The sequence below is a fragment of the Ixodes scapularis genome, unplaced genomic scaffold (assembly GCF_016920785.2).
Source record: "Ixodes scapularis isolate PalLabHiFi unplaced genomic scaffold, ASM1692078v2 PGA_scaffold13__105_contigs__length_92229423, whole genome shotgun sequence".
NCBI lineage: Eukaryota > Metazoa > Arthropoda > Arachnida > Ixodida > Ixodidae > Ixodes > Ixodes scapularis.
Window position 1 is genome coordinate 47,370,267 of NW_024609839.1, and position 27,258 is coordinate 47,397,524.

The window sequence follows — 27,258 nt, forward strand, 5'->3', positions numbered from 1 at the left end:
TAATGTGTTGAGGCAATCTGCTTGTTTAACCTTTTCTTGCGTTGATGTGAAAAAAAATTGTCTGTGTAATGCCAGACGGGCCCTTAGGGTAAATAAAGAAATAAAAAAGGCATCGCAGCAAGACTCGCGCTGCAGCTTTTGCGCTAATCCCACACTTTCAGCGAATGTCCTTATGCTTATTGAAGTTATTTATGCACCCGACGACGAGGCAGTGATAACCAGACGACCGTTGATTTTCGGAAATTGTTACACAATAAAAACCAATCACTCGAAACTAACTTATTTGCTACGTCCGTCTCTAAGCTTTTTTGCTCATACCCTTAGCGGTTACAAACCCTGCCTCAGCGTGCAATTAAAAAAAACGCTGGGGCTCCAATCCAGGCTGCGAAGGTTGTTGGCCACCGAAGCTGTGGTATCACCTGCAACGATGGCCCACTGCACTATAGACCCTTTTTATGGCAAAGGCTACCATGGTGGTGCTCCCGTCTTTGGCGTCCCAGAGAACTTCCGGTTTAGGGAAAAAACGAACAATGGCCACCTGAACACTGCTGATTGAAATGTAGATGGAACGTTTAAACACAAATTCTCCAGGTAAACGCCAAAAAAGCGAAGGAGTGTAAGATAGTTTAATATGTTTCAAGGATTCTTGTAAAACAATTTGCCTCCTCAAGATGTAATATTGTACAGCCAAAGGCTCTCGTTAAATCCTTAACTTTGTTGTTCATATAGCATTTAGGCTTTCTAGCACTGGTGACATAAGCGAGCTCAACAGGCTTAAAAATACGGCGGGACCGGATGTCGCTTAAGACGCAAGGGGGAGTTCATGTTTGCAAACGAGAAAAGGTTTTATAGCAAGTGATGGACGAAAGAAAAGCAAATTCACTGTACCAAAACTATTTTTTTATGTATGAAAGACTTCGTACGTTGCTGTTGCCGGGGAAGCTTGTGCAAACCGCAATCTTTACCGAGAAACGAATGCGAGGAGCGCTACGTGCTTCGCATTGTTCCCCGGTGCCTTATCATCTACCATGTTGTTTTGATACTTGTTTTGTGGTTTTCTTACTGAGAAGTGTCAAAACCACACGATAGATGATAAGGCACGCGCGAACGATGATAAGGTGCGCGCGACGGTTTTCTGGTGATGGGTATGAAAAAACCCGAGCAACGAGTCTTATAGAGACTCGCAGTAAAATGTACCGTGTCAACGGTGCGCCAGTTGCGCGCAGGTACGAGGTTATTTAAAAAAGGCCTATAAACTATTAAAAAAAAAAAAAAAATTAAAAAGAGAAAGAACCGACACCGTAAAGCCCCAATCACGAGTAGCATTCAAGAAAAAGTATAATTGTAGGGCTTGCGATCACGTATGCCAACCTTAGGAGCACCAAAATTTTGCATGCCTGTGAATTATACATTCGCGTGCTCGCTGCACGTGCTTGAGGCTTGTAGGTTTCGGTTGTTTCTGTCTGTCGCTCTTGTGGGGCTCAGGCATAGATGTTAAGGTCGGTGCTTAGATTGTTCATATCAGCTAAACTCCTAACGATTGTACGGCAGGGGCTGTAACACCAGCGTAACAAGATCTTGCTGTGTCAATACATTGATTTAGCATAAAGAAATTGTTCGTCATACCTGAAAGAGCACGACGATCATTGCCACCCCATATTCCTTGGCCAAGCATTCGCTCGGTGTGGGCTTGACCGAGGACAGCAGCAGCTGTAACTGCAGAAGAAATACCACACATTATGCCCATGGCCCTTCACGAAAGACGTGCACTTGCAAGCATGTCCGGGAAACGCTCTGCAGCGAAGGCAGTCTGGCAACGGCCGACACGCCTGAGAAACGCGCTAGATGGCGCGACCTGCCGGGCAATAGCAGAGCCGTATATGGGGAGAGTTTGGTCAGTCTATGATCTCGCCGCCGTAACGCTCTCCTCCCGAGTGAGCCAATCAGAACGCGGCGCAGAGCGAGTGGCATGAGCGCATGCGCGTGAACTCCTGGCTGCTCCCAGCTGAGTGGGGGGGGGCCGCCATTTTCGTTCATTCTCCCGGCGGAATGCATGGGATCGGCATCTAAATTTCGATTATTTCCATTTATATCGCTAGCTCTGTCAAGGAAATGATATACTGTTATTCCTGGGTGGGTTAAAAAGCTAATGTATGAAGTTTGTCAACGTATGGCCCCAAACTTTCATTCAGGCGAAAAAGAAGTCGGCCCGTAGCAGACGACGCGTAGCCTCAGCAGTGCTCTTCTCCGACCAGTCTCTGACTGCTTTGCGAAAAAATGGTGGTCGTGTCCTCTCTGCTCCCTTCTTTCTTTCTCTCTCACTCCTTCGGCGCTCTCCTCCCTTTCATTTACTTTTCTCCTCTCCGGCGCCTTTGTCGCCACACCCACTGGCCAAACTCTCCCAATATACGGCTCTGAGTAATAAGAAGGCTGCGTAAAACAGCTTTTTTCCTTGGCACCCCCATCCCCCAAGAGGAAATAAAACAATGTCTAAAAATCCGTACCAGCCGTGCTTGCAGAAGTGCTCGTGCCGTTTCAGTTTTTTTCAGAAGAACATGTAACATTTCAGAAGGAACTGAAGGGGGTTAAATTATTCTTTTTTATCGCCTACGAAGGCCTGATTGGAACGTGAGTGGGTAAGTTCGCGTGGGCCTGGGCGGGGGTGGCTGGGATGCAGCAAGTACTTTTCTTAACACAAAATCTGTTTTATCAGACGAATTCCGTGAAAAAACAGTCACGAAGCACTGTCGCCAAGGGCTGTGATATCGCTTGACATCGTGATGTTATGAACATTTTCAATTCCCGTGACATCATCAAGTCACAGGGTATCGTGAAGTTGTATCACGTCGTGAGGTCAGCCTGACTCCTTCAACCAGCGTAATTAGATTACGTCAGTTGTGGAACACCAATGGAGCGAGGCAACCCCCTCTCACTCTATTCAATCTGCCTCCCGTCATTTCAAGCGCCATTGAGATCTTCGTTTCATAACAGTGTGTTTCATAGACTGCGGTGAAACGACACTCAGACGCTGTGCCAGTGGCAGATTGAAGGTGTGCGGGGGGGGGGGGGGGGGGGGTTGCATTTTCCTTCTGCAAGTTGCAGGAAACGACTCCATGTAGTGGTGTCGTTTCCTGCAACTTGCCAGTTAAGATGATAACCAGGGGCCCCACGCATCAAAGCGCACCTTCATGCTCCAGACAACGCGGCGTGGAAAAACAACACATGGAGCGTGTCTTCATTTGACAATGGGCATTAGAGTAGCGACCTTCACCGTCGTCCGCTAAGGGCTTCGGCCGACCTGAGGGGATTAAGCGTCGCCATCCTTGAACAGAAGAAAGAACGTCGACAATAAGCAGATTTGAACACGACACACATATGAAACCCTTCCAAGGGCGTCGTGGTGACTGGTCTTTGGGGGTCATTACTTTCCTTCGAGCACCCGGTCCAGGCGAGCTACCTTCGAGCTACCATTAGCCTTTCTATGTGAGAGAGGTCATGGGTTACCAGCTTCAAATAACTTCTGTTCCCATTTTCGCGAATCTATTCAGAAAGGCAAAAAGAGAGACGCTAGCGTTACTGTGAACAATCTCAATGTTATTGGCTTTAACTCTGGTCTCTTCATGTCCAAGCGTAGGGACATTAAATCAATGTTTTGCGTACACGAAGGTGGTCAAGACTACACCATATGGCCACACTGAATGGCAACGAGCGATTGAATTTGATTCCCGGAATTTGTCATTATAATTTGGCTCTGTATGGTGACTAAGCCGACCAAATCTTGCTTGCCCGTTTCGACCTTACCTGTCACATCACATGCAGAGCAGCGTAAATAGTAAGCCTTTTTATATTGCCCTTAACTTATTTAGTGCTTGTTTTTCTGGTTAATGTTAAATCAATCGAGTTTGGCTAAGAGTGTGCTCAGGACATAATTTTATAACATATTCGAAAGTGCTTCCTAGGCTTTATTGTACCACGCCTTCTCGTGTTGAGTTTTTTGGCATATGTTTCGCCACATTAAAAGCCGAAGCACAAATTTTGTGTAACTATCTCAAAATCTGAAATTTATTATGAGGATCCGAAAGATATGTTATCTAATCGAACTCGACGCCCGTGACCAGAGATTCTGTCGCACATGAGTACGCTTGCGTGTTTTTGGTAAGTCCTAAAAAAAAAAAAAAAAAAAAAAAACAGAAAATTGACCTCCAACCTGCTTTTATGAAAATCAAAAATAACGAAAAAAAAACGTATTGGAGCTGCTTTTAAACACCTGAAAACCAAGATTCACGGGAAGAAAACCTGTATTACCGCTGTAATTTTGCTTTGAACGGGAACACCGCCGTCACTGAACTGTCCGCGAGGCTGCTTCCTCCTTTTTTTTTGTATCGCCTTTCTTTCTCTTATTGGTACGGGATTTACACGCATGCTTCATTGGAGGTAAGGGAATCCTATGCCCTTTCTTCTTCAACATAAGCCCTGATAAACACAGATTTTTTCGCGAGTCACCCTGTTCAACCTCCAGAGCGCCGTCTAGCTAGCTAGAGCTTTCATTGTTTCGAGGGCGTCTCTACGCGTTGGTGCTGCTTAGATCATAGGTTTATTAAAATTTCGTGTCTTCGGGGGTTATTTTTCTTATAATTCGTCGATGCTTTTCCGGGATTTACTTTTTCTCGCAGAGTCGGTTTCCGCGGAACGTTCACGTATTAATCATTGATAAACCCCAAAATATGGGGTGTATCGGAGATTATGTTAAATAAAATGGGACACGGGATTTTCCGACCTCCGCGGAACATTTGCCCGACCTGTACCAACGAGGAAAATAAACGACGTATGGGGATCCGGAAAAAAAAAAAACACCCTCGTGGACAGCTCATTGGAAGCACTCCTTTGTACCAAAATAAAACTGTAGATGGAGATTTGCTTCTCGGTAATCTCGTTTTTTTTTTATTCAAGTACCGATTTTGATAAAACCAACTGAGGGGTTAATTTTTCGTGGTATTTCGGGATTTACCGAAAAACCTAAACCATAGCCTTAGGTAGTGCGAAGGGGGCACAGGGATAAATTAAGACTCCGTCATCCCCGGCTTCGAAGAGGGACATATCGCAATCACGTCCAGAATTGCGACACTTCGTGTCGCTGTGGAGAGAGTACCTCATTCTACTATTTATTCGTTGGTTTAAACAAAAATCCAACACGAAATGAGGGGTGCAGCAAGTGTTCCCTAACCGCCCCTTCCCCTTTTCCGCCACTTTTTGTTTATTCCTGGCCCGCCCCCTTCTTAGGGAGCTACTTTGGATCCACACTTGCGCTGTGATTCGAAACATACACTTTTCATAGAACACACTGCAGTTACAATAGCTGCCGTTCGCCAAATACTGGGGAGCATCGAACGACAGGAGACGAGGCCGGGGTGGGGGGGGGGGGGGGGGGGTGCTGCTCCTACAAGCAGCGTCTCTAGGCAGTTCCCTAACTGAGCTAATCTAGTAACGTTAATAGGGAGTTTTCGTAGACCGTTTTTCTGCCTCCGCTACGCTTTCCGGAACGACGACGCCACTACTGCACGTACGCGGCGATAGACTTGCATGCAGAGTCCCGGATTTTGTAGCGGGTTGCGAAGAACGTTGCGTGACAGCGGAGGCGGTCTACGGAAACTCCCTAACAATCGTTGGCGGTGGAACGTTGTAACCATAAAGGGCATTGCAGAATAAACTACAGAAACCCAGGAACAGCTCGAAACAACAGTCAGCACGTTCCTGTTAACAAGTATTAACGTCCACTGGTTGTTTTCGAACGTATTTACCGATCAGAGCCGAAATGGCAAAACTTTCATCGTCCAATCATTATAAAGCGCTTAGATTCCCGGGACAAAATGGCAATGTTAAAGATCGCTTTTAAGCTTCAACGCCTCGAGACCAAGGTATGGATAGAAGAGGACTAGTCTCTGAGGACGCGCATGGCACGCAGCAAGCTCTGGGAAAATGGTGAGACATTCAGAGCTAACAAGACAACAAAACTTGCTTACGACAAGTTGTACGGGGACGACAAGGTATTTTTTATAACTTCCAGAGTGAACGTGTCATTAAAAAACCTGTTGGCTGCATTATGCACTGTTGACTGTGTGCCACGAGGTCACCCAAACGTGTCTTTCGTGCCCATCAAGTTTTTTTTTTTTTTTTTTTACAAATTTTCGCAGCGTTTTAGTAAACAAGGTATTCTGTTGGAAGTTGCGCACATGACCAATTCTCAGTTTATCATAAAAACTGATACATGGTTGAACAAGGAGATACCAATTAAACTGGTTTTTGAACAAACATATTCGATCTGCCTTAAAGATCGCATCACACTGCCATAAATGGTTTACAGTCCTTTGCTATTGAACTCTCCACTGAACTTGAACTTGTATTAATGGAACTGAGAATATTGCATTTAAAATTTATATTGGGAGTGTATTATCGCCCGTTCAGCTCTGAAAGATACTCTGTTCAGAAGCTTGGCGACAACTTGGAAAAGATCTTTGTGACATGTCCAAACAGTGTCAATGAAAAAACTGTTAAAGTGCAGGCGAGCTGGTGTAAGTTATACATGATGATTGAAAACCTGAGTCTGTGGTTTGAAAAACAGAAAATCGTGAAGTCCGGGGGAGGTGCAGTGTTGTATGCGTTACCGAAAAAAAGTAACTAAATACGTTACTCGTTACTTGCAAATAAAAGGAACGCGTTACCGACCTACGTTACCTCAAAATAAAAGGAACGCGTTACCGTTACCGTTACTGATAAAAAGTAACGCACGTTACTGTTGCGTTACTTAGTATTCACGAACTAAAACATTTGCTGTTTCGACGTCTGACAAGTGCATAAGCGCCATAGCTAAAATATGTCCATGCGGAAACTTAATTTCCCTCTCTTTACATGCTTCTTCAGGTTGGAGCTTGAGGACTTGGCACAACATAAGAGTTTCAGCTGTGGCTGACACAGAAGGCACTTAAAAATTAAATTGTCATCTTTAGCTTCTGTCAGTTCGAAATATTTATTGAGTCCTGGCCAAGGCGACGAAGCTGCGCTTGCCGTAGCCATCCTACAGGTGACGACAACTGCTTGCGAATTGCTTTCGTGGTTTCTTTTTATCGTCTTCAGCTCTGACAACTGGTGCGCGACCTTGAACATCCGCGTCCAGCACGGTTCAGGAGAAATCGCCGGGAAGCGTCTCTCTGGCGCAGTAGGATTGGGGGTTCACTCTCGCACAAAGAATAGCCACTGGGGTTTTACGAAGGGTTAGATTAGGATAGTAGAAAAAACTGAACCCTCTCTCCTCGGACGATTAGAAGTTGACCTCGGAGGACTTCTATCATTGTGCCTGCCACTGCCCGCGACAGCGTTCGTCGAAGCGGGTCGATGGGCGTGGCGTTGGGGTTTCCGTAAAGCAGGAATGCCTGTCCAAACAGGACACTACAAGAATCGTCAGGCGACACGACTTCGACGAATAGTTCGGTGCTCTGCTTCCGGGCGTATTGTTATTTTTCTTTTTTTGCCGGGGGAAAGTTCTTTCTGTTAAATCTCGCCCGGGCCCTCCACGGCGGCCTTGATCTGCTCATCATGTGGGTCCGGGGAGCCACTCACACGCTCTGTTGGCTGTCGGTCAATCGCTCAAGGCCTCCTCCTTTTTTGAAGTCCCGAAAACGGGAAAGAGAATGACACGAAGGTGCATTAGGGAGTTTTAGTAGACCGTGTTTCCCGCTCCGCTAGCCCTCCGCTACGAAGAAACTGCCACTGCGCTTGCGCGCCGATGGCCTTGGCTGTAGAGTTCCGGGTAGTGGAGCGGGAAACACGGTCTACTAAAACTCGCTATTCTCTTTCCCAGCGGGAAGCGAAACGCAGACTTCGACGCAGGAATCTCCCAAATCCACCCGAAGCCGGACCTGCTTGGCCTTCCAGCCGAGGCGACGGCGGTAGCGAGGTCAACGAGCCGCGGGAGAAAACCAGTGGCAGACGGCCTGTGACGTCAAATCTGACGAGCACCGACGTCAAAGAAATGTGGAGGACAGTGGCATTTTTTGACTAAGGAATTTATGACTGAGCACTTAGAAACACAAAAAAAAAATTAATTTTTTTTTAAAGTTTTAGGACGTAAAGTAACGTAACGTAATTTCGTTACACGTTACTCAAAATAAGTAACGTAAGTACGTTACCTGTTACTTCTTTCGAAAAGGAACGAGTACGTTACTACGTTACCAAAAAAAGTAACGCGTAACCGGTAACGCCGTTACTTGTAACGCGTTACCGGCAACACTGGGGAAGTGTATATAAGACGTAGAGGCAATAAAGTTTTTAGCTGAGTTTGAGACGTTGTATGTCCCTTTTTCTTTCTACTTCACGATTTTCTGTTCTTAAAACCACAGTCTCAGGTTTTCAATCATCATGCGAACAGTGCCATTATTTTGGCAAGAAATATTAACTTCCCGGGTAATACGTGGAAGGACTGTATTGCTTCTCCCGCATGCAACAACCCATCAGAGTGTCTAGACTTCATTAACCTTCTCTCTGCATTTGGATTTCATCAGTGTGTCCTCGAGCCGACACGTGGTGATTCAACCTAGACCTGTTTTGCATAGCCCATCTTGAAAACGCCTCTTCTATACAACTCCTATCACAAGTTAGTGACCATACCCTTATAAAGATCGCTCTAGCGGTCAAAGTTCCGATCAAGCAAAAGGTCACCCAAACAGTCTGAGATTGCCCAAAAGCTGACCCAGAGCGTTTAAACTCTTCTCTTCTAAGGCGTTTCCAGGTCTTAAAAGCTCGTTTAGTGATCGTTCTGCCAGAACCAATTATAACTTATTCAAGAGAGCTTTGCATTACTCCGCAAGTCAGCTCATTTCAAGAATAGATACTTTCCTCAATCACATCGCCTTGGTTCTCTGTAAAAAGTAAACGGATATTATATACAAATAAACGTTAATACCGCAAAGCTGTGCAGTTAAACAAGGAGGCAATGATGCTTCCTTTTCGAGCGTTCTCCAAAGAGTGCTATCATTAAATCAAGAGAAGAAAACATAAATTATTCAATATCCTGTACACCCTGAGATGGGGAAAAATAAAAAAAAAAAACGGACGAAGACAACAAAATCTCAAACGCAGCGGAAATGTATTGATTTGAGCACACCGATATATAGACTTCCAAACAGAAAGGAGAAAGAGAAAGGGAAGGAAGGAATTTAATGCATAAACAAGACGATCAACGAGTTCTACCCAGACAACATGCCACTCCCTTCTGGGTTGGGGCAGGAGTGGGGAGGGGGAGGGGGAATTGGGAAGGGGGGGGGGGGGGAGAGAGAGACAGAGAGAAACGGGAACCGGTTGCTTCTTTTGTTTTGTTTTTATTTTGAGTGACCCACCAACAACTTAACGCCCCTTTAGTGGTGCATAAAAACGAAATGTTAGGACAAAACAATAGTCTCAACACACTTTCGAAATTTACGCTCTTCGTCAAAAATATCACGACTAACATTCCCACAAACCTGTTCTAAATGGTTTTACGTCACTTGTAGGCATGTCATGAGTGCAGCATGGTAAAAATCGGTGAGGTAAAACAAATTATAAAGTTTACTACACCCACGAGGAACGTGCAAGTAGATGTGACTGAGTAGCTCTGGAAAATCCATTATACCATTTACAATATTATACAAATATGTCAGTCCACGAATAGTTCTCCTGTTGTGCAACGAGTCTAACTTCACGAGTTCACAAATCCTCTCATAACTATAGAAATAATTCTGTTTAAAATAACGATCAAACAATACACGAACGAATCTACGTTGAGGCTTCTCAATTATACCTGAATTTTTGACTCCAATACAATTCCAGACAAGTGAGGCATATTCGACATGATTACGCACCAGTGAAAAAAAAAAAAAAAACGTAGAATACAAAGTGGGTTTGAAAAACAGCGTGTCACACGCGTAATGGCTCCCAGCACTCTTTAAAGGAAGCATTCGTAATTGTAGTCACATTATGATTAAAATTAATTGCAGGATCCATAAAATCGCCTAGATCATGGATGACCTCAACGGAGTAATATCGGTGCATAGGCAAAACTCAGAATTTCACGCTTCCTAGGAAAGGACATAACTTTCACCTTGATTCATTTAAGAGTAGGTCATTTGAAAAACACCACGCCGAAATAGAATCTATGCCACGCTGAAGACATTCACAATCGTCAGCCGTTTTAACCGCAGTAAACAGTTTAATATCATCAGCAAATAACAACGACCGCGTGTGTTTATACAGGAAGCTAAATCATTTACGAAAATTAAAAACAGCAAAGGACCGAGGTTACTGCCTTGAGAAACCCAAGAAGTAGATACAAAAGGAGCCGATAATTGGCCGGATACTCGCATAAAGTTCAGCCGATAAGATAGGCAACTATTGAGGAGACGACAGTACTTACGAGACAGACGTAACTACAGAGTTTACTCAACAGTAGTCAATGATTAACTTTGTCAAAACCATGGCCCATATCAAAGTACACAGCATCCGCTTGTACTGCGTTATGGACAGATGGTACCATTTGATGCAGGAAGGAACACAGGTTTGTTTCTGTGGAGCGGCCTTTCATGAAACCATGTTGCTCAGGAATAATCTTCCAACAAAAAGTCTGCATAAAGGCGGGTGTGGAAAGCAATTTCATAAACTTTAGACAAACTACAGAGGAGGGTGACTCGCCTATAGTTGTTAACCATGGATCGATCACCCACTTTATGTAATGGAACCACAACAAAGCGCTTCTGAGTGGCAGGAAATGCTTCAGATGCAAGTGATAAGTTAACTATATGCACCAAAACTGTGGAAGTAAAAATATTAAGCTTAGGATTTAGCGGTATGGAGGTTACCTTGTGTGCTGGTCCTTGGGGTTGTTGTTCAGGTGGCGGTTCCCTTCCCAAAGGGGTGGAGCCGGGTAGTAACTTATGTTGTCTGGGTCGAACTCGTTGATCGTCTTGGTTATGCGTCTCAGTTCCTTATAGAGCGCAGCTCTTAGGCGCCCGTTCCCGGCTTGAGCGGCGTCGCCGTCGGCGTAACCGCGAGTAACCCTCGTAACCCTCGTGAGGGTTACGAGGGTTAATCTCGCGAGGGTTACGAGGGTTAGTTACCCTCAAAAGGGTTACTTTCGCGAGGGTCACGAGAGTTACCCTCACGAGGGTCACGAGAGGCCCTCACAAGGGTTACTAGGGTTACCCTCACGAGGGTCACGATGGTTACTCAGGTCACGTGACCCCACTGATGACGTCATCGCCACTGATGACATCCCCGGTATCCGCATCGTCATCGGCATCATCACTGATAACGTCATCAGTGACGTCACTGATGACGTCACTGACATCCTCATCGTCATCACTGATGACGTCATCCGTGACGTCACTGATGACGTCATCTGTATCCGCATCGTGATCGTCACTGATGATGTCATCAGTGACGTCATCGGCATCGTCACGTGACCCCTCCGACGTCACGTGACACCCCAAGGTCACGTGAGTCCCCCAAGGTCACGTGACCCCTCCCCCAAGGTCACGTGACCCCCCCCCCTCCCCCCAAGGTCACTTGACCCACCCCCCAGTACCCTTCCTCCTCCTCCTCAACAGCTGCGCTCTAAGTCGGCATTACAGGGAGTTGTAAAAGGCTTTTATTTTTTCCCCTTTCTCTTTTTCCATGAGCTTGGAAACCTATTTATTGGTGTGCTCAACCCAATAAATTTCAGCTGCGTTTGAGATTTTGTCGTCGTCGTCCGTTTTTTTATTGTTCCCCATCTCAGAGTCTACTAGATGTCGTTTCACGACCAGCTCGCCTGCAATCTATTGTTGGTTACAATTTATCAACGATGATTTGAAGAAAGCATTAATTAAAAACACAAAGAAGTTTTCGTCGATCGCAAATCCTAAACCTAGCGGTGTCAACATGCCCACCACCGATTCGCAAGGCACCTTGCTATGCCCTCAGTGGTTGCTTCTAAGATTAATATTGTTTTGTAAAACTTTTAGTCTTGAAACTTTCCCTGTTCCACAATTACCCATCTCTGAATGTCTCACGCCCATGGAAGATCTTTAACTCTCAATAGGGGGTATTGTTAATGTTATTAACCGCCTTCCTTTGAACGTTTAGCCTTGTAGTAATTGAATTAACATCTGACTCTTCAAATTGTCCAAAGTTACATCAGTCGAATTTTTGTTTGCAATTTTTGAGAAATCTCTTAAACTTCCGAACTGCCGTCTGAATGGCTAAATAAGAAGAAAAATTCTTAAAAAGTGTTGTTCTTATTTCGTGCAATTTATATGAACGAACTAATTACAGGCCTATATCATTGACTAGTGTTTTATGTAAATATTTAAAGCATATTGCCTTCAGAAACATAATGCCACATCTGGATAGCCGGAATGCTTGAACTTACTAATTATATACATACTAATCTGCATGCTTCCAAACAAACAAACGCAATCTTCATTGACTTTTCAAGAGCCTTTGACCGGGTCCCTCATAACAAATTAATATACAAAATCACAAATCTAAACGTCAACAGTAACGTTGTTTTCTGGATTCAGGCTTTCCTGTTACATCGTTCTCCATCTGTGATCGTCGATAATACAACTTCCCCTCCTCTTAATGTCATATCTGGCTTCCCTCGGAGTCCTGTTCTAGGTCAGTAACTTTTCATAAATTTTTATAAACGATAGTACCTCTCCATTATCACCTATAGTACGATTATATGCTGATTACCTTGTGCCTTATCGAAATATTTCTTCCATTGATGACTGCATAAGTTTTCAAGACTATCGAGAACCATTAACAGCTTGGTGTGATTCATAACTCATGATCATCAACCCGGATAAATCTAAAATAATTTTATTTTCAAAATCACAAAACAAAGTTGTTGTTTTCATATTCTATTTCGTTTGGCGACGTTGAGCGGGTGAAAACATTTAAATATTTAGGGGTGTAGCTCTACGAAGATTTATCATGGAAAAGTCACGTCAATTACACCTCTTCTGAAGGTAACAAAACATTAGGATTTTTAAAAAAGAATTCTTGCGAAATCCTTTTTTTAACCGATTAGCTTATATTACGCTTGCCAGAACTAAGCTGGAGAATGATTCGGTAATATAGAACCCGCATCGAAGCCATTTAATTAACCAATTGGAATGTGGCCAAAATCGCGCTACTCGTTTTGTCTCTGGTAAATACTCCCCCCCCCCCCCCTCCCCCTATTTTCTTTAAAACAATCCAAATCGTTACAAACTCTCGACATTCGAAGAAAAAGAGATCGGCTGTCTTTCATGCACAGGTTGTAACATAACGCCTGGTCTCCCCGAACCTTTATTTCGCCGTCCCACCACATTTCCTCTAGCCTCGAGCAGACCTGCAAAATGAACCCATTTTTACAAAACCAACATATTTAAATGCGCAACCCCTTCCATTATGCATATCATACTGGAATAGCGTACCCTCAAGCTTGGTAAGTAGTAATAAGAAGAACTGTTCTTAGCTAGAAATTAAAAAAAAAATATATTTGGAAGTTTATATAACGTTATTTCCTGATTTTTATTTTTTTTACTTCTTTTGTGCAGTGTTTTTTTTTTTTAACTATAAAAAATCGAATTTGACATTCTTCTTATGTAATGCCTTCCTCAAGAGGCCCTTAAGATTATAAAATGAAAAATAAATTAAAACGTTGCTTTCAACAGATACCCCGTGACACCTTGGCGTCACGGCCATGTGACCAAATGACGTCACGTGGCGTCACACAGAGGATAGCATGTGCCCAGCCCATTTCCAACACGTTGTGCTCTCCCCGGTCTTCGCTAGCATGAAGCTATGGTGCACATCTTACTGTTTTGCTCCATCTTTTGATTCTATCCTCAATGTGTTGTGCTCACAATATAGGACAGGCTAAGCTTGTTACCCTTCATTCCCATATGATGACCTTTCGGTAGAGTGTTTCCATAACGTGTCTGACCAAGGTCTCCTGGGAAACCAGGTTGCAGTGTTTGATTCTCAACGTCACGCTGACAAAACAAACGCGTGGCACCGATTGAACAACGATGGTGCGTCATCTTTCGGCCGAGGTTCGTGTCCAATCGGGAAGGAGACGAGTCTCAGCCGAAAGCTGACGCAGTACTCGTGTCTGAGCCGTGCCCCACGTTTGCGTCTTTAGGTGGCGTAGAAACTCCTGCCCTCCGTTTTCGTTTTAGCATTTAGGAGGCGGTAATCCGACCTCATCTTCGGGAGAAAGAAGAGTACACCAAATGAAAAAGGTATGAACACACGGTCAAGTTAGACTTGCATAAGTAAACCATAACTGCAAACAAACTTAAAACAATAACCAATAACCACATGCGACGTTTTAAAACGTCCCACGAGATTCTCCTTTTTTCGTTGTTTTCTTCATTACAGCAATAGTTGTTACAGAGGCTTCTCAGCTGCATTCCCGGCGTCAATGTAGTGCTGCTCAGAACACTCCTAGACATCGTCAAATCACGTGACCACATCCAAACAGATTGGTTCACCGCTCGGCCGAGATAAAGGCGAACCTTTTCGAATAATAAACGGCTGGCTCTCCATCGGTGCTTTACTTGCTACAACGGGCAGTGCATGATTTCTATTTCATTTCCAATAAAACGCATCAAATGGAAAAAAAACTAATAAAAACGATGGTTCGTAGAAAATTTTCAGCTACATGGCGCCGGCTTTCGAAGCGACTGGGCAGCTGCTCAGCTGCCGTAAGCCGCCTGGGCCGCTGCCGCCATCTGTCGGTTGTTGCGCCAGTCCGAGAGTGCGCGCTTTGCAGACGGGCCCTATTAGCCCCGAGAAGTTTGCGTAACGCCCCCTTACGGCGAACCGGGGTGACGTCACGGCGAGGAGAGTATTTTTCCCCGACTCGCCCCGCTCGCCCTGTGGAGGCTGTGACGACGCTAGCTGTCGGCGCGCTCGTTTCTATTTAATTTTTTTAGGCGTGTTTTCCGTAGGAAGTGTAAATTTTTATATGAGCCTTTATTTAGGTATGGCCTGTAGCTACAGGCGAAACTTCAACAAACATTTTAAGCATGTTTGACAGGGCAGGCAACGCATAAATCGCTGCTGGTATATGAAAATAAAGAAATATGGCCAAAATTGCGGGAGCATCATTATAGATTTACACCTCGCACAATAAATGCTGTTGATGGTCTGAATAAATTGGCAGGTTATGTATACGATTTTTCTTTTGTATCTCTGTTTTTAAACATGATCGCCGAAGCAGAAAAGCTGCATGCTCCTCGAGCAACATGCTAAATACAGCCTGGGCCATGGGGAGAGAATCACAAGTAAGACAGCCCAAGTGCAGGAGCAAAGTAAAAAAAAACAAGAAACATTTATTATATACATTGCTCGCATTTAACCTTTGCTAGAATCGGATAGTATTTTGAAAGGACTACACGGGTGATATTTGTGGACTTGTTTATATCGACCTTTAAGTAATGTATAACAAACGTAAGCGAAGGTGCCTAGCTCGTTATTAGACCCTTAAGCCCTAAAATTGAGATTTTACTTAAATCGAAGTGTCCTGAAGCTAAAATACCAGAAGCTTTTCTCACGCAGACTGTCGCCCTTCACAGGTTCCACATTTTCTGCTACTAGTGCTGCATCTACCACTGGACAGACGTTCGAATGCTTGCTTTTACTCCTGTTTTGCTCTGTTGTCAGAGAGTCCAGCTGTAGGGAGCTTGAAGGCTGAGGAAGCTTTTGGGGACCTGTAGCAGTCTGTATTAATTGGAAATGACAATTCATACTAAACCGTGTATTTTTTAATACCCAAGGCTGGAATAAAGAATGTCAGGAAAAGTATAAACATTCCGAATTACAGCACTATTGCTGTGCATATTTTGGCCAGTTCAATACATATCATACAGGCACCTGGAGGCAATTCGGCCGTTTTTGCTGCTGCCATACAAACTAATTTTCAGTAATTGTGCATCTTCTAAGAAATATGCCTGCATACGTGTATAAACTATATAATTAGTTCACGAAGAAGCTACAGTTATGTAAAACAGCCCTGTTCCACGAGCACTTCAAAGACCATCAGCCGCAGGGCCTTTAAAACTTCTGCGAACCAGCGCATGCAGAGTGGAAGCGCAGAGTCGGCGGTCGCGAGCTAATTTGCCGACCACTCAAAGGCCCATGATATAAGTGCCACTTCAAATGCCTTGAAAGCGGGATGTAATATCGGTGCTGGGAAGCGAGCCGAGGCGAGATCGCGGAGCGGAGTACTCCCCCTGACGTCACGGTACACCTCACCCAATCAGGGCGCGGCGACCGCAGCGACGCTTGTGTTCGCTCTCGGGGCTAATAGAAAGAAAACAACTATAATCCGTCGCAACTCAAGAAGGTAGGGCGAAGGTAAGACGGGCCGGGGAGGAGAAAGGAGACGCAACTCTGAAGAAGAGGAAGGGAAACCTCCTTCTCTATTTAGCGTTCCAACGGCTTCCTCCTCCCCGGCCTGTCTTATCCTCGCCCTACGTTCTTGAGTTGCAACGGACTATAGTTATGTTTTAGAGCGCAGCTCTTAGGCGCCCATTTCCGGCTTGAGCGGCGTCGCCGTCGCCGTTGGCATCGGCGTAACCGCGCGGTGCATTATGGGAAATGTCCCATAATGCACCGCGCGAGCCCCCCCCCCCCCCGAAGTCACGTGACCCCGGGGGGGGGGGGGGGGGGGCTCGCGCGGTGCATTATGGGACATTTCCTACAATGCACCGCGCGACCCCCCCCCCCCCCGAGGTCACGTGACCACCCCCTAGGTCTCGTGAGCCCCCCCCCCCCCCCGAAGTCACGTGACCCTCCCCCCCCGGAGGACATTGAAGAAAGAGGAGAGGAGGAGGAGCAGGAGGGGTATACCCTCCCCTGAGTACCCTTCCCTCCTCCTCCTCAAGAGCTGGGCTCCAATTCGGCGTTACAGGGAGTTGTAAACGTCTTTCACTTTTTTAGAGCGCAGCTCTTAGGGGCCCATTTCCGGCTTGAGCGGCGTCAGCGTCGGCGTCGTCGTCGCCGTCGGCGTAACCACGAGGTCACGTGACTCCCCTCCACCTAGGTCACGTGACCCCCCCCTTCCCCCACCTCACGTGACCCCCTCCACCGAGGTCAGGTGACGCCACACCCGGAGGGATTGAAAAATGAGGGCAGGAGGAGAATAAGGAGGAGGAGGGGTATACCCTCCTCTCAGTACCCCTCCCTCCTCCTCCTTAAGATCTGCGCCCTAATTCGGTGTTACAGGGAGCTGTAAATGGCTTTGACTTTTTTTAACCCCTTGGTCAGGTAAGTTTTCTCTTGGAAATTTTGATGCAATGCTTCCATCTCCTTTTGGCACCTTTGTGGTAGATCGTAGCGCGACACGTTTCCATGCCGATTAATGCGATAACTGTAAAGGCTTCTCCAAAGTTGGGACTCTGTTCTAGAACCAACCGCCAGGATCTCGAAATCCAACAGCATAACGCACCAGCTCCTGTGAGTCGATTTGTCGCCACTTCTAGACCCGGTTCGCGGCAGGGCGAGTTCGGGACGGAAAGCACGATAGTCGAAGACGCGTTCCAAACAGCCTTACCTCGGCGTCGAACGCCTTCCCGTCGATTCTGTGCTCGGAGCCTGCCCCTGTGCCGTTCCCGAAACGGAAAATTCCCTTGGACATGTTGTGGCGGACCGTGAGAGGACCTCCGTATGTTTCCAGGTGAGCCCCCAGGGGCGTGATGTACACTGCCGAGAAGAACACCAGTGTTTTTGCGTCTTTGTTCAAAGGGGTCATGCGAGAATATTGGATGGGAACGCTTCTCGCTTTACACAGGCTAACCGGTACATGTGGGACCCGAGTATACAAGCACGCAACACCACTGAAAGAGAAGCTTCTTGATGGCGGTGTCATTTCATGGGTATTTTTTTCCAATCTTTCGTTCCCAAAAACTTGACGACGTGGTCACAAAATCGCAGCGTTGACATAACCTTAGGGTTACCCATGGGAGCGATATTTAAATGCTGCTCATTGATTGAACACAAGCACTGCGACAGCATTCGATTTGAGCTCGTGACAGTCAATGTCTCACTAGCTGGAATGACTGGAATTGCCGACCCCTAACATTGTCCGAAACTCAACGCGTGCCCTGTGTTTTGCCAACCCCACCGAGTGACTGTGATAAACACTGGCGGCGTATTAATGGCGCCAGATCACGCGGTCCACTGTTCTGGCTGCGAGTCGAGGGCATGAGCGCTGCTCGTTTTTCTCAAATATTTACTGCGGCTGATAATGAGTGAGAAAAAAAAACAAATAAAATAACCGTATTTTGTTAGTTATTGATGACAAGGACAAATTTTAAGCAATATATAGTAGAAGTAAAAATGAAAGCCGTTTGCACCTCTCTGTAACGCCGAATTAGAGCGGAGCTCTTGAGGAGGAGGAGGGGAGAGTACCGAGGGCCACGTGTTCTCGGGGGGGGGGGGGGGGGAGGGGGGGGGGGGGCCACGTGATCTTGGGGTGGTGTCACGTGACCTTGCGAGGTCAGATGACCTCGGCGGGGGTCACGTGAACCCCCAGGTCACGTGACCCCCCAGAGAAATTTTTTCCGCTCGATGTACGGGGAAATTGTTCCGCTAGATTTAGCGGGCAAATTTTTCCGGTAGATTCAGCGGGGAAATTTTTCAGCTATGTTTAGCGGGGAAATTTTTCCGCTATATTTAGCGGGAAAATTTTTCAGCTAAATTTAACGGGGAAAATTTTCAGCTAAATTTAGCGGGGAAAATTTGCCGCTAAATTTAGCGGGGAAATTTTTACGCTAAATTTATCGGGAAAATTTTTCTGCTAGATATAGGGGGACATTTTTCCGCTAGATTTAGCGGGGATATTTTTCCGCTAGATTAAGCGGGGAAATTATTCCGCTAGATTTAGCGGGGAAATTTTTCCCCTAGATTTAGCGGGGAAATTTTTCCGCTAGATTTAGCGGGGAAATTTACCCATAATGCACCGCGCGGTTACGCCGACGGCGACGCCGCTCAAGCCGGAAACGGGCGCCTAAGAGCAGCGCTCTAAAAATCGCTGAATCGCCTTTGTAAAATGGGCAAGCTCGCTGATATTTCTAATTTGAAATTCCTCCTCAGACGAGTGCAGTTTTCAATGAACGGTCCGCGTCCATTCATCGAGAGGGGCACGCTGAGGAAACATTACCGCACAGGTGTAATTTACCAGCTGACGCAAAGTCGTTTCTCGAGGCATCGCGGTCAAACGCACTCAACCGCAATTGTCTGCTAAGACATTTAAAGGGGTGCGGCAACGAAATTTAGTTTGCTTAGATGTGACCTATGTTGTACCGGCAACCCAGAAACACTCGCCTAGAATCAGTGGCATAGCCAGGGGCGAGGCTTAGAGGGCTTCAGTCCCTCCCCCCCCCCCCCCCCCCCCCCCGAAACCCAGCCGACCGTTTAATATTCGCAAGCATTTTGACCCCTCTCCCTCCGCAACCCGAGTCATGGACATCCCCTCCCCGTTGCATATGTTAACCTCCACAGTGCTTTCGCAACGTGCATTCCACTCCACCAAGATCGCTGTTCTTTGCAAACGATAGGTAGGAGCTTGATCCAAGGATACAAGGACTAAAGTAACTTGTGGGAAAGTAGCGGCGAGCTCTCCGTATGATCGTCATTTTGGATCACGAAATTATAAATTTATTCTTGACCTCTCCGTTCTTGATGAGCCGGTCTAAATTCGCTGGTGACGAATAGCTTTGTTGAGACGTTTCTTGTACACCGTTATTTTCCTATCCACACACCGGCGAAAACGGTGTACGTATTCGTACCATATCCACCACATCCGGTGCCGTTGCATGGAGGCATCGGAAAATAATTTTCCATTTTTGAAGCATGAAAGATCAGTAAAATTGTAAGAGATCCGTGAAGGTCGGCATGAATGATAACATAGTAAGTATGCAGGCGAGCTGGTGAATTAATGTTAACCATGTTGAATAATCCTGAGACTGGGGCAGAAATGAACATTTATAAGTCGAAGGAGCAGAAGGAGACGTCGCCCTGTCCTTTTCTGTTTCTTCGACTCATATGTTCATTTCTGCCCAATAGACTCAGGTTTATTCGACTTGAGTGATAAGTTGATCGTACACACAGTTCCAAAGAGGCTTATATTCGCGAGGAACGCCTTCAGTACGATGATGCTTCATGGTGATCTTGGTGTCACTGGATCAGAACGACCCTCTCGAAGCTTCGAAATCTTGAAGGGGCCGAAATGGAGAATTGCCATAGCAACAGGGACCGATTAGCCATCGCCTTGCAAGGTTTTGGACGTCTGTATGTTGGTGTTTGTTTGTGTTCGGCTGACAGGCAGGGAAGGCAATGACACTACTTTCCCCAGGATCCAGTGACATTAGCGGGGACCTCTGCCAGGCCAAACGTACCACTACCCTCTGTGAATGAAAATTCACTAATGAACTTTTCAATTAGTGAAAATAGACATACGGTTCCAATAAGCAGCTAGCGGGGCGTCGTCCGAAATCCCTAAATCAGTCGTTTTCAGAAAGTCTTTCAGCGCGTGAGAAGCGCACTAAAGCCACCACTCGTGGAGCAGGTACAAGGCTAGCGGTTTCGGTAAGGCGCCCGCGCAATTTTTCTGTCTCTTATCTAGCCCCAGCCTTGTACCTGGTCCACGAGTGGTAACTTCAGCGCACTACTGCGCTTCACAGGCGCTCAGTCTTTCTAAAAATTACTGGTTTAGGGGTTTTGGACTACGCTCAGCAAGTTTCTAATTGAAACCATATGTCTATTTTCACTAATTAAAAGTTAATTAATGAATTTTATTTAATTAGCCGACTTATCATAAAGATTAGCAAACTACATAACGTCCCCCTCGGCGTATCACTCTCGCACAAACCGCATAAGTGCAGCGTTCACGGCTTCTCTTAAAACAAATCTGCAAGAATAAAAAAAAACAAAAAAAAACGGTATTTATTGTGTTGGTAGTTGACTCTTCGACCCTCCACAGCAGGAGCAATGATAAACTGTGCCGCGCTCGGCTGTAGCAATTACCCGGTATCCCGAAGATCGTTTCGTTAGCATAAACCGCGAGACAGTAGGGAGTTTTCGTAGACCGCGCTACCCCCCTCCGCTAAGCGTTCCGCAACGAAGGAGTCGCTACTGCGCCTGCGCGCCGATAGCCTTGACTGTGGAGTTCCCGCTATCGTAGCGGATTGCGGAGGGCCTTGCGGGACGGCGAAAACGATCTACGAAAACTCCCTAGTGTCCGTCAAGTTAGAGAAAGTACACGCGGGAGGAGAGGGATACGCCCGCAGATGACCTAGCATTGTTTACCAGTATTTCGCAAAATCGTAACAATCTTTCTACAAGCGACTCGTAAAGCCGCTCGTCAAATTTTGGAACGCGTAATTAAGAGTCTGTGCTGCTGCTGTTTCTTGGCGACACGTCAAAACTTTGTCGGTGGCATGTCGAAACTTTCTGCTTGTAGCGCAATCGCACCAATGCCGAAACATTCTGCACAATGATTCTACAGGCTGCCAGGAGATAAACGCGGCCTAAATCTAGAGGTAATCTCGAGGAATACATTTAGGAAAAACGATCAATTGTCACGAAGTAGGTTGCAGCGCACTTACGTTGACGAGACGCGACTTGAAAGGTGTTGTTCGAGGGAGATGTCGACACGGCCACGGCAAAACAACCACTCGAACACAGAAACGAGAAGGTGCCCGTGAAGATACTAAACGCATCACAAAAAAATTCTTGGGCTTCTTTGAAGAAATCGCTTGCAGAAGCAGACATACGCGTCTGCCACAGAGGGAGAATTCACACGCCATACTAGGTCCTGCTAAACGCATTCCGAGATCGGCAACGGCTAATGCGTCATCCGTCAAACCACGTGACCACTCGCCTTTTACAACGCTTTCAGCTTAGGAAGAGAGAAAAGGATCGAAGGAGAGGACAAAACCGGGTTTCACGAACAAAAGGCTTATCTTTTGGGGCCACAACGAGGAGATGTGTCACAGGTAACGAAAGTTGACAGTGCTGTGAATGCTATGTGTGGCCTTGGGCGCCAGGCAGGTGCGATGTCCTGCTTTGTCACCAGAAGTTGGTCCTGGTCACCAGATTCTAGACTGTAGTCACGTGACCCTAACCGGAGACACGATTGGCCTAAAACACGCGTAGCGTCTACCCTGCTGTCAATAACGAGTGAGCATACAGCTCTATGAAGTCTAGCTTTTGAACTGAAAACGATGCGAGTTTCAAGATACTATGTTTTACGCTGTATAACAATTATAATTTTAAATGAAAAAGTTAACGCGACTATTTTTTTTTTGTGCATGATGTCGACAAATAAATAGATAAATAAATATGTATATATATTTTTACCAATAAATTTAAAATCACGTGTACACTGTTTCAAACCTTTTTACGAAAGAGTTACACATAAAAGACACCACGGACAGCACATCTTCCGACTTTCAACACACGATGAATCGCCGTCGCTCGCAAACGAACGGATGCGATGCTGCGCGAACGGTTTTGAAAGAGCTGCGTATTGTACGCCGGGCGCAACGGCTTCCGTTCGAAGGGTAAAGGATTCGGGACGGCGAAGTAGCGTCTTGCACCTTGAGTAAGCTAACGGTTCGCGTTTACCCGCTCAATTTAGCAGGGAAACATAAAAAAAAAAAAAATTGTTTCACTGCCAGATTTCGCGGGAAAATTGACGTCACGTGACATACGTACCAATTCAATTTATCGCTAAATTTAGCGGGGCGGTTACACACGCCAACACCGCTTAATTCGGAAACTGGTGCCTAAGAGCTGCGACTAAAATCCATTATTCGATTAACTCGCGTTCCGATCGCACTTCGTCATATTGTCACACATCAAACATACAAACAAATTTCATTTGTCTTTCAATCGTCATATTGCGCAATTGATTAATTAGTCCAAATACCTGGAATAACCTCACTTTAAGGATGTTGACAATAGTCAAACAGTTACATGAGACTCATGCAATATAGATCAATCAACTAGTGTCTTAGCGAGTGAATATAACTTGTTGCTTGCACGACTGAAACGGGCCCATATATCATTATCAGTTGCGCTATATTTGCACGCGTATATGGTCTGACATATCTGACATTTTCGTACGGGGATCAGAACGATCACAGAACTCAAGTTAGAAGGAACAGACGCCACCATGACACAGCGCTTCTCCCTCCTCTCTTACCCCTTCCCTTCAGTTTCCTATTCCCGATTCCCCCTCTCCTTTCCTCACCTCTTATCTGAGTACACATTTCGAGTAGGGCGTGAATTGTTGTCACCACAATCTAATGGCGTTGCTATTGGAAAGAGTGTGATCGTCCGTGCACATATTTTATGCTGAAGAAGCTCCTCGTAGACAGTTCAGTGAGGACAGCGTTCCGGGTAAAAACATAATAGAACTACAGACATTTTTTTGTTCATGTGAAGCTTATGCATAGGTTTACGGACAGCTTGAATTTAGGTTTTCTCCGTTTTTCCTGATTTTCGGTGTTTTTAGGTATTTACCCAAAAACGCGGAACCCTACTTATCAGGTACCATATCAGAATATTTGACGTGACATGCACGACACAAATATTAATTCGCTGCAAGAACTTGCCTCCTCCAGATGAGACCAAATGTGTCTCAAATCAACTTGAAATGATACTATGCCATGTAGTTAAATGAAAGGATGGCTGTCGTTCGACATGCTCCTTCATAAAGACTGCGGGTGATTTCTCGTTCCGGGGGTTTACACTCTGTCCTGCTGTAGAGATACAAATAAATGTCCTGCTTGGTTTTCTCTTTGACGTTTATTTGTGTTCTCTTTGACGAAATCACAAAAACACCGTCGAAGTTCAATTTTCCATGAATTTCACCTCACATTTTTCTTATGAAAACTGACTTTCTTTGACGTTTAATGGCGCAACGATCACTAATGAACTAAACCTTAGGGTGAAATGAAAGCTTATTAAAGGGACACTGACACCCCCCAAAATTGTTTTCTTTTTTTTTTTTTTGCCAGGCGCTTTATTATGGTGTCGGAGGACTACCCAATTAATATTTTGCAACAAAGCAGCGTATTTTTTTAATAAAGCCAAACGACGCAACTGCTCGAAACCTGACGGAGGTTGGAGAAGTGGAGAGAAGAGAGTGAGTGGCGGAAGTCACGAGGCTACACCCAACCGTGTGTTTTTTTTTTTTCTCTCCTTTCCGTAGCAGACGACATGCGGCGTACGGGAACTGTTCGCCGTGCGATTTTTTTGCAGTTATGTTTGTTCCGCTCGTTGTTCTGTACTCCAAGATGAGTTGTTTTGTAGATTGAGGAGCTGGAGAGGAGTAGTGAGTGCCCGTGGTGAATTTTCATGATCGGCTCCGAAAAGAATACTCCCAAGATATTGCGTGAAGAGCTGGCTCGCATGTCCTGCGTCCGAAAAAAAGAGGCATTGTGTGACAGAGTTTCCGAAAGATCAACGGGATCGGGACCAATGGCTGGGTGCTATTCCTGTAGACCATTTACGGGCACCTCGGAAAGCGGACGCTACCTGATTTATATGCTGCTTGCATTTTGTGGAAAGTGATTACATTGAGTTCGCAGGTGTCAAAAAGGAAATCCCATACCATTTAATTCAGCGACGTGGCGTCCACAACATTTGTTTCTTATTTTTTTTTTGTTTCTTCAGTGATAATTGTAAAAAAAAAAAAGAAATGTAGACATCGAAAAATGTTAAAAAAAAAAAAAGGTTTTACGGGGGATCGAACACGGTCCTACCGTGTGTGAAGCGGACGTCTTTCCCACTGGGGCACCTCGATACTGGGGGACCTTTTCCTTAGTAATAATTCAGCCGATAAACTGTAAGTTGGAAAGTTTGCTGCCGATTTTCCTCTAGCAAAAGCACTCTGGGGCGAAGTCAGGAAGCACCACGCATTGGCGACATTCGCACCTAGTAAATAAATCGTACGCGTGCATATTCAACTCAAAGTAGACACGTCGTGCTTGACGTTTGCGCGAGCGATGTCTTCAGCCACGAGACGGGAGCGACGGCTCGGCGACGTCTTCGTGCAAATCGGCTTGGTGGTCGGGTGTGTCGTACGGGATGAATACCAATTCTTTTGATCAGTCCCAAATTTCTCTTCTAAAGGCAGACAAAATTCGCCGGTACCGCGAACGACAGTTCTGAAATAGAGGTCCCACGCCCGTCGTCCGCTGCCATCGCCGTCCCCGCTGCCATCGCCGTCCCCGCGAGTCCCACGATACGCGAAGCGACGCACGCATAGAATGCTTCCGGTTGTCTGTGGAATTTTTTTTTAATCAACGTATATGCAGCTTTTTAGGTCTTTCCTCAAAGTAAATGGCGACGTAAACTCTGATTTGACTCTATACTGTCTTATTTTGCGTTTTTTTTTTTAACTTGCTTCATTACAAGAGTCAAACAGCAATATAAGCGGCGTTACTGGTTATTTCATGGAATAATAGTAGCCCGGAGAAGAAAGGTCCGGAGGGAAGTAAACAGAGCTAGTAAATTCAATTCAATTAATTTTATTTTCCTAGAAATATTACTGGAAATTAATATGGGTTAAAAGCTGTATTAACAACTTCACGAGGCGTATAGTATAAATCTCTTCACTTGGCAGTCAGTTTTGCGTCATGAACGTGACTTTTTTTTAATGATACAAAGAAAGATTAAGAAATACTTTATAAATAACAGACATTTGTTACCATATAACAACAAACTATTTTCACAAAGTTTATGATTCCGGGATACTGAGAAGAAAAGAATAACAATAGGGAAAAGTGATAATGCACACGCACATAGAAAACACTTCAAAGGTTCAATGATTGAAATCTACGGATATCACACCATATACACGATATACATTTCAAGTTTCTTAAAAATGAAGTATATATTTTGTGTGGATTAAGGAGGTATGGTAGATTGAGTTGTAATGATTGTAATATAGAATTTGTACGAAGTTTCGGAAGCAACCAAGTATTCCCCGTGCTAAATGTAGCAAGTTCGGGTTTTAAGCATGCAATACTGGTCAAGAAGTTCTGAAAACATACAAGAGAATTACCTGCACCGATAAAATTATAACAGGGAAAAGAACTGCGCGTCGAAGAAAGGTACTCAAGGTTTCCGTAATGACGATATATTTTCTTTTGTATGAAAAATCTTCTTATATTGGCTTTAGTTGTGGTTGCCAATACTAAACTACAGTCATTATTTATGAAAAAAAAATAGAGCATGTTAAGTTTGAAATCAGGAAACTCGGAGTCATAAAATCCTCGTTTCCTATACGCACGACGCCCTAAAGGGGGGTATGCTTGACAAACAACCACCTTTAAATCGTCCAAAGATATTTCTGACGCCGATATGTGGACCCCTTATTGTCCGCGGCTTCATGTAGGACAAAAATAAAAACACACGGTTCGCGTTTGCTTCCTGTCGGTAGCCGAGGCGCGATATGGGGGTCATCGGCTTGCATCGCTCGCTCGGTGAGTCGCTAGGCAGTGGATATTTTTGCGTCGGGTGGCCCAGGTTTGGTTCCTGGCCGACGCATATTTGTTTAACATTATTTACGAAATATTGTTATCTCCAAACTGTGGGTAGCTTTTGGTTGCGGGGAGTCTACCCTTTCCTGACGTAGCGATATAAATAAATGTCCAGTCCGGTTTCTTTACCGACAAATATTTGTGTTCTCGTTGGCGAGACCACTCAATCACAGTCGAACTTCGAATTTCAAGAAATTTGGCTTTACATTTCTCTATATCAGAATGAACTTTGCTGGGAGTTTAATGTGTTAAGCACCGCAACAAAACAACGCCTTAGGCTAAAATTAAAGCTTGATGTGAAGGCGTATTTCCTCAACAAAGAAGGGCGAAATTCTAGCGCCTACTTTATTGTCTAAATGTCAGCCACGTTCTGAACCACACAACGGAAACACCAAGTTTCTCTAGAAAAGACACTAAAACATTATTTAAAAAGGAGTAAACTTAATGCCGTTACGTCACGCTATAGTCTGAACTTAGAATCAGCGCCGTTTTTCAGAAAGTATGGCAGGAAGCTTCGTGCGAGCGAACCCTCCGATGGCTTATCTGTGAAAACTCGCTGGAACCTGTCCTTTGGAAAGAAATATAATGCCATCTGTTCAATATAGAAGCGTGCGATTGTTATTATTAGAGTGAGTTGATCATAGCT

The 27,258-nt window shown here is 45.2% G+C and overlaps 1 protein-coding gene across 1 annotated transcript in view; it reads right to left on the reverse strand.

Moving 5' to 3' along the window:
- Nucleotides 1-27,258, reverse strand: part of LOC8054033 (carbonic anhydrase 12-like) — a 62,702-nt gene that overhangs the window by 30,545 nt on the left and 4,899 nt on the right. The window contains exon 3 of the mRNA XM_040210740.1: nucleotides 17,612-17,760. Within this exon, the coding sequence (XP_040066674.1) occupies nucleotides 17,612-17,760 (149 nt within the window). The remainder of the gene's footprint in view (nucleotides 1-17,611; nucleotides 17,761-27,258) is intronic.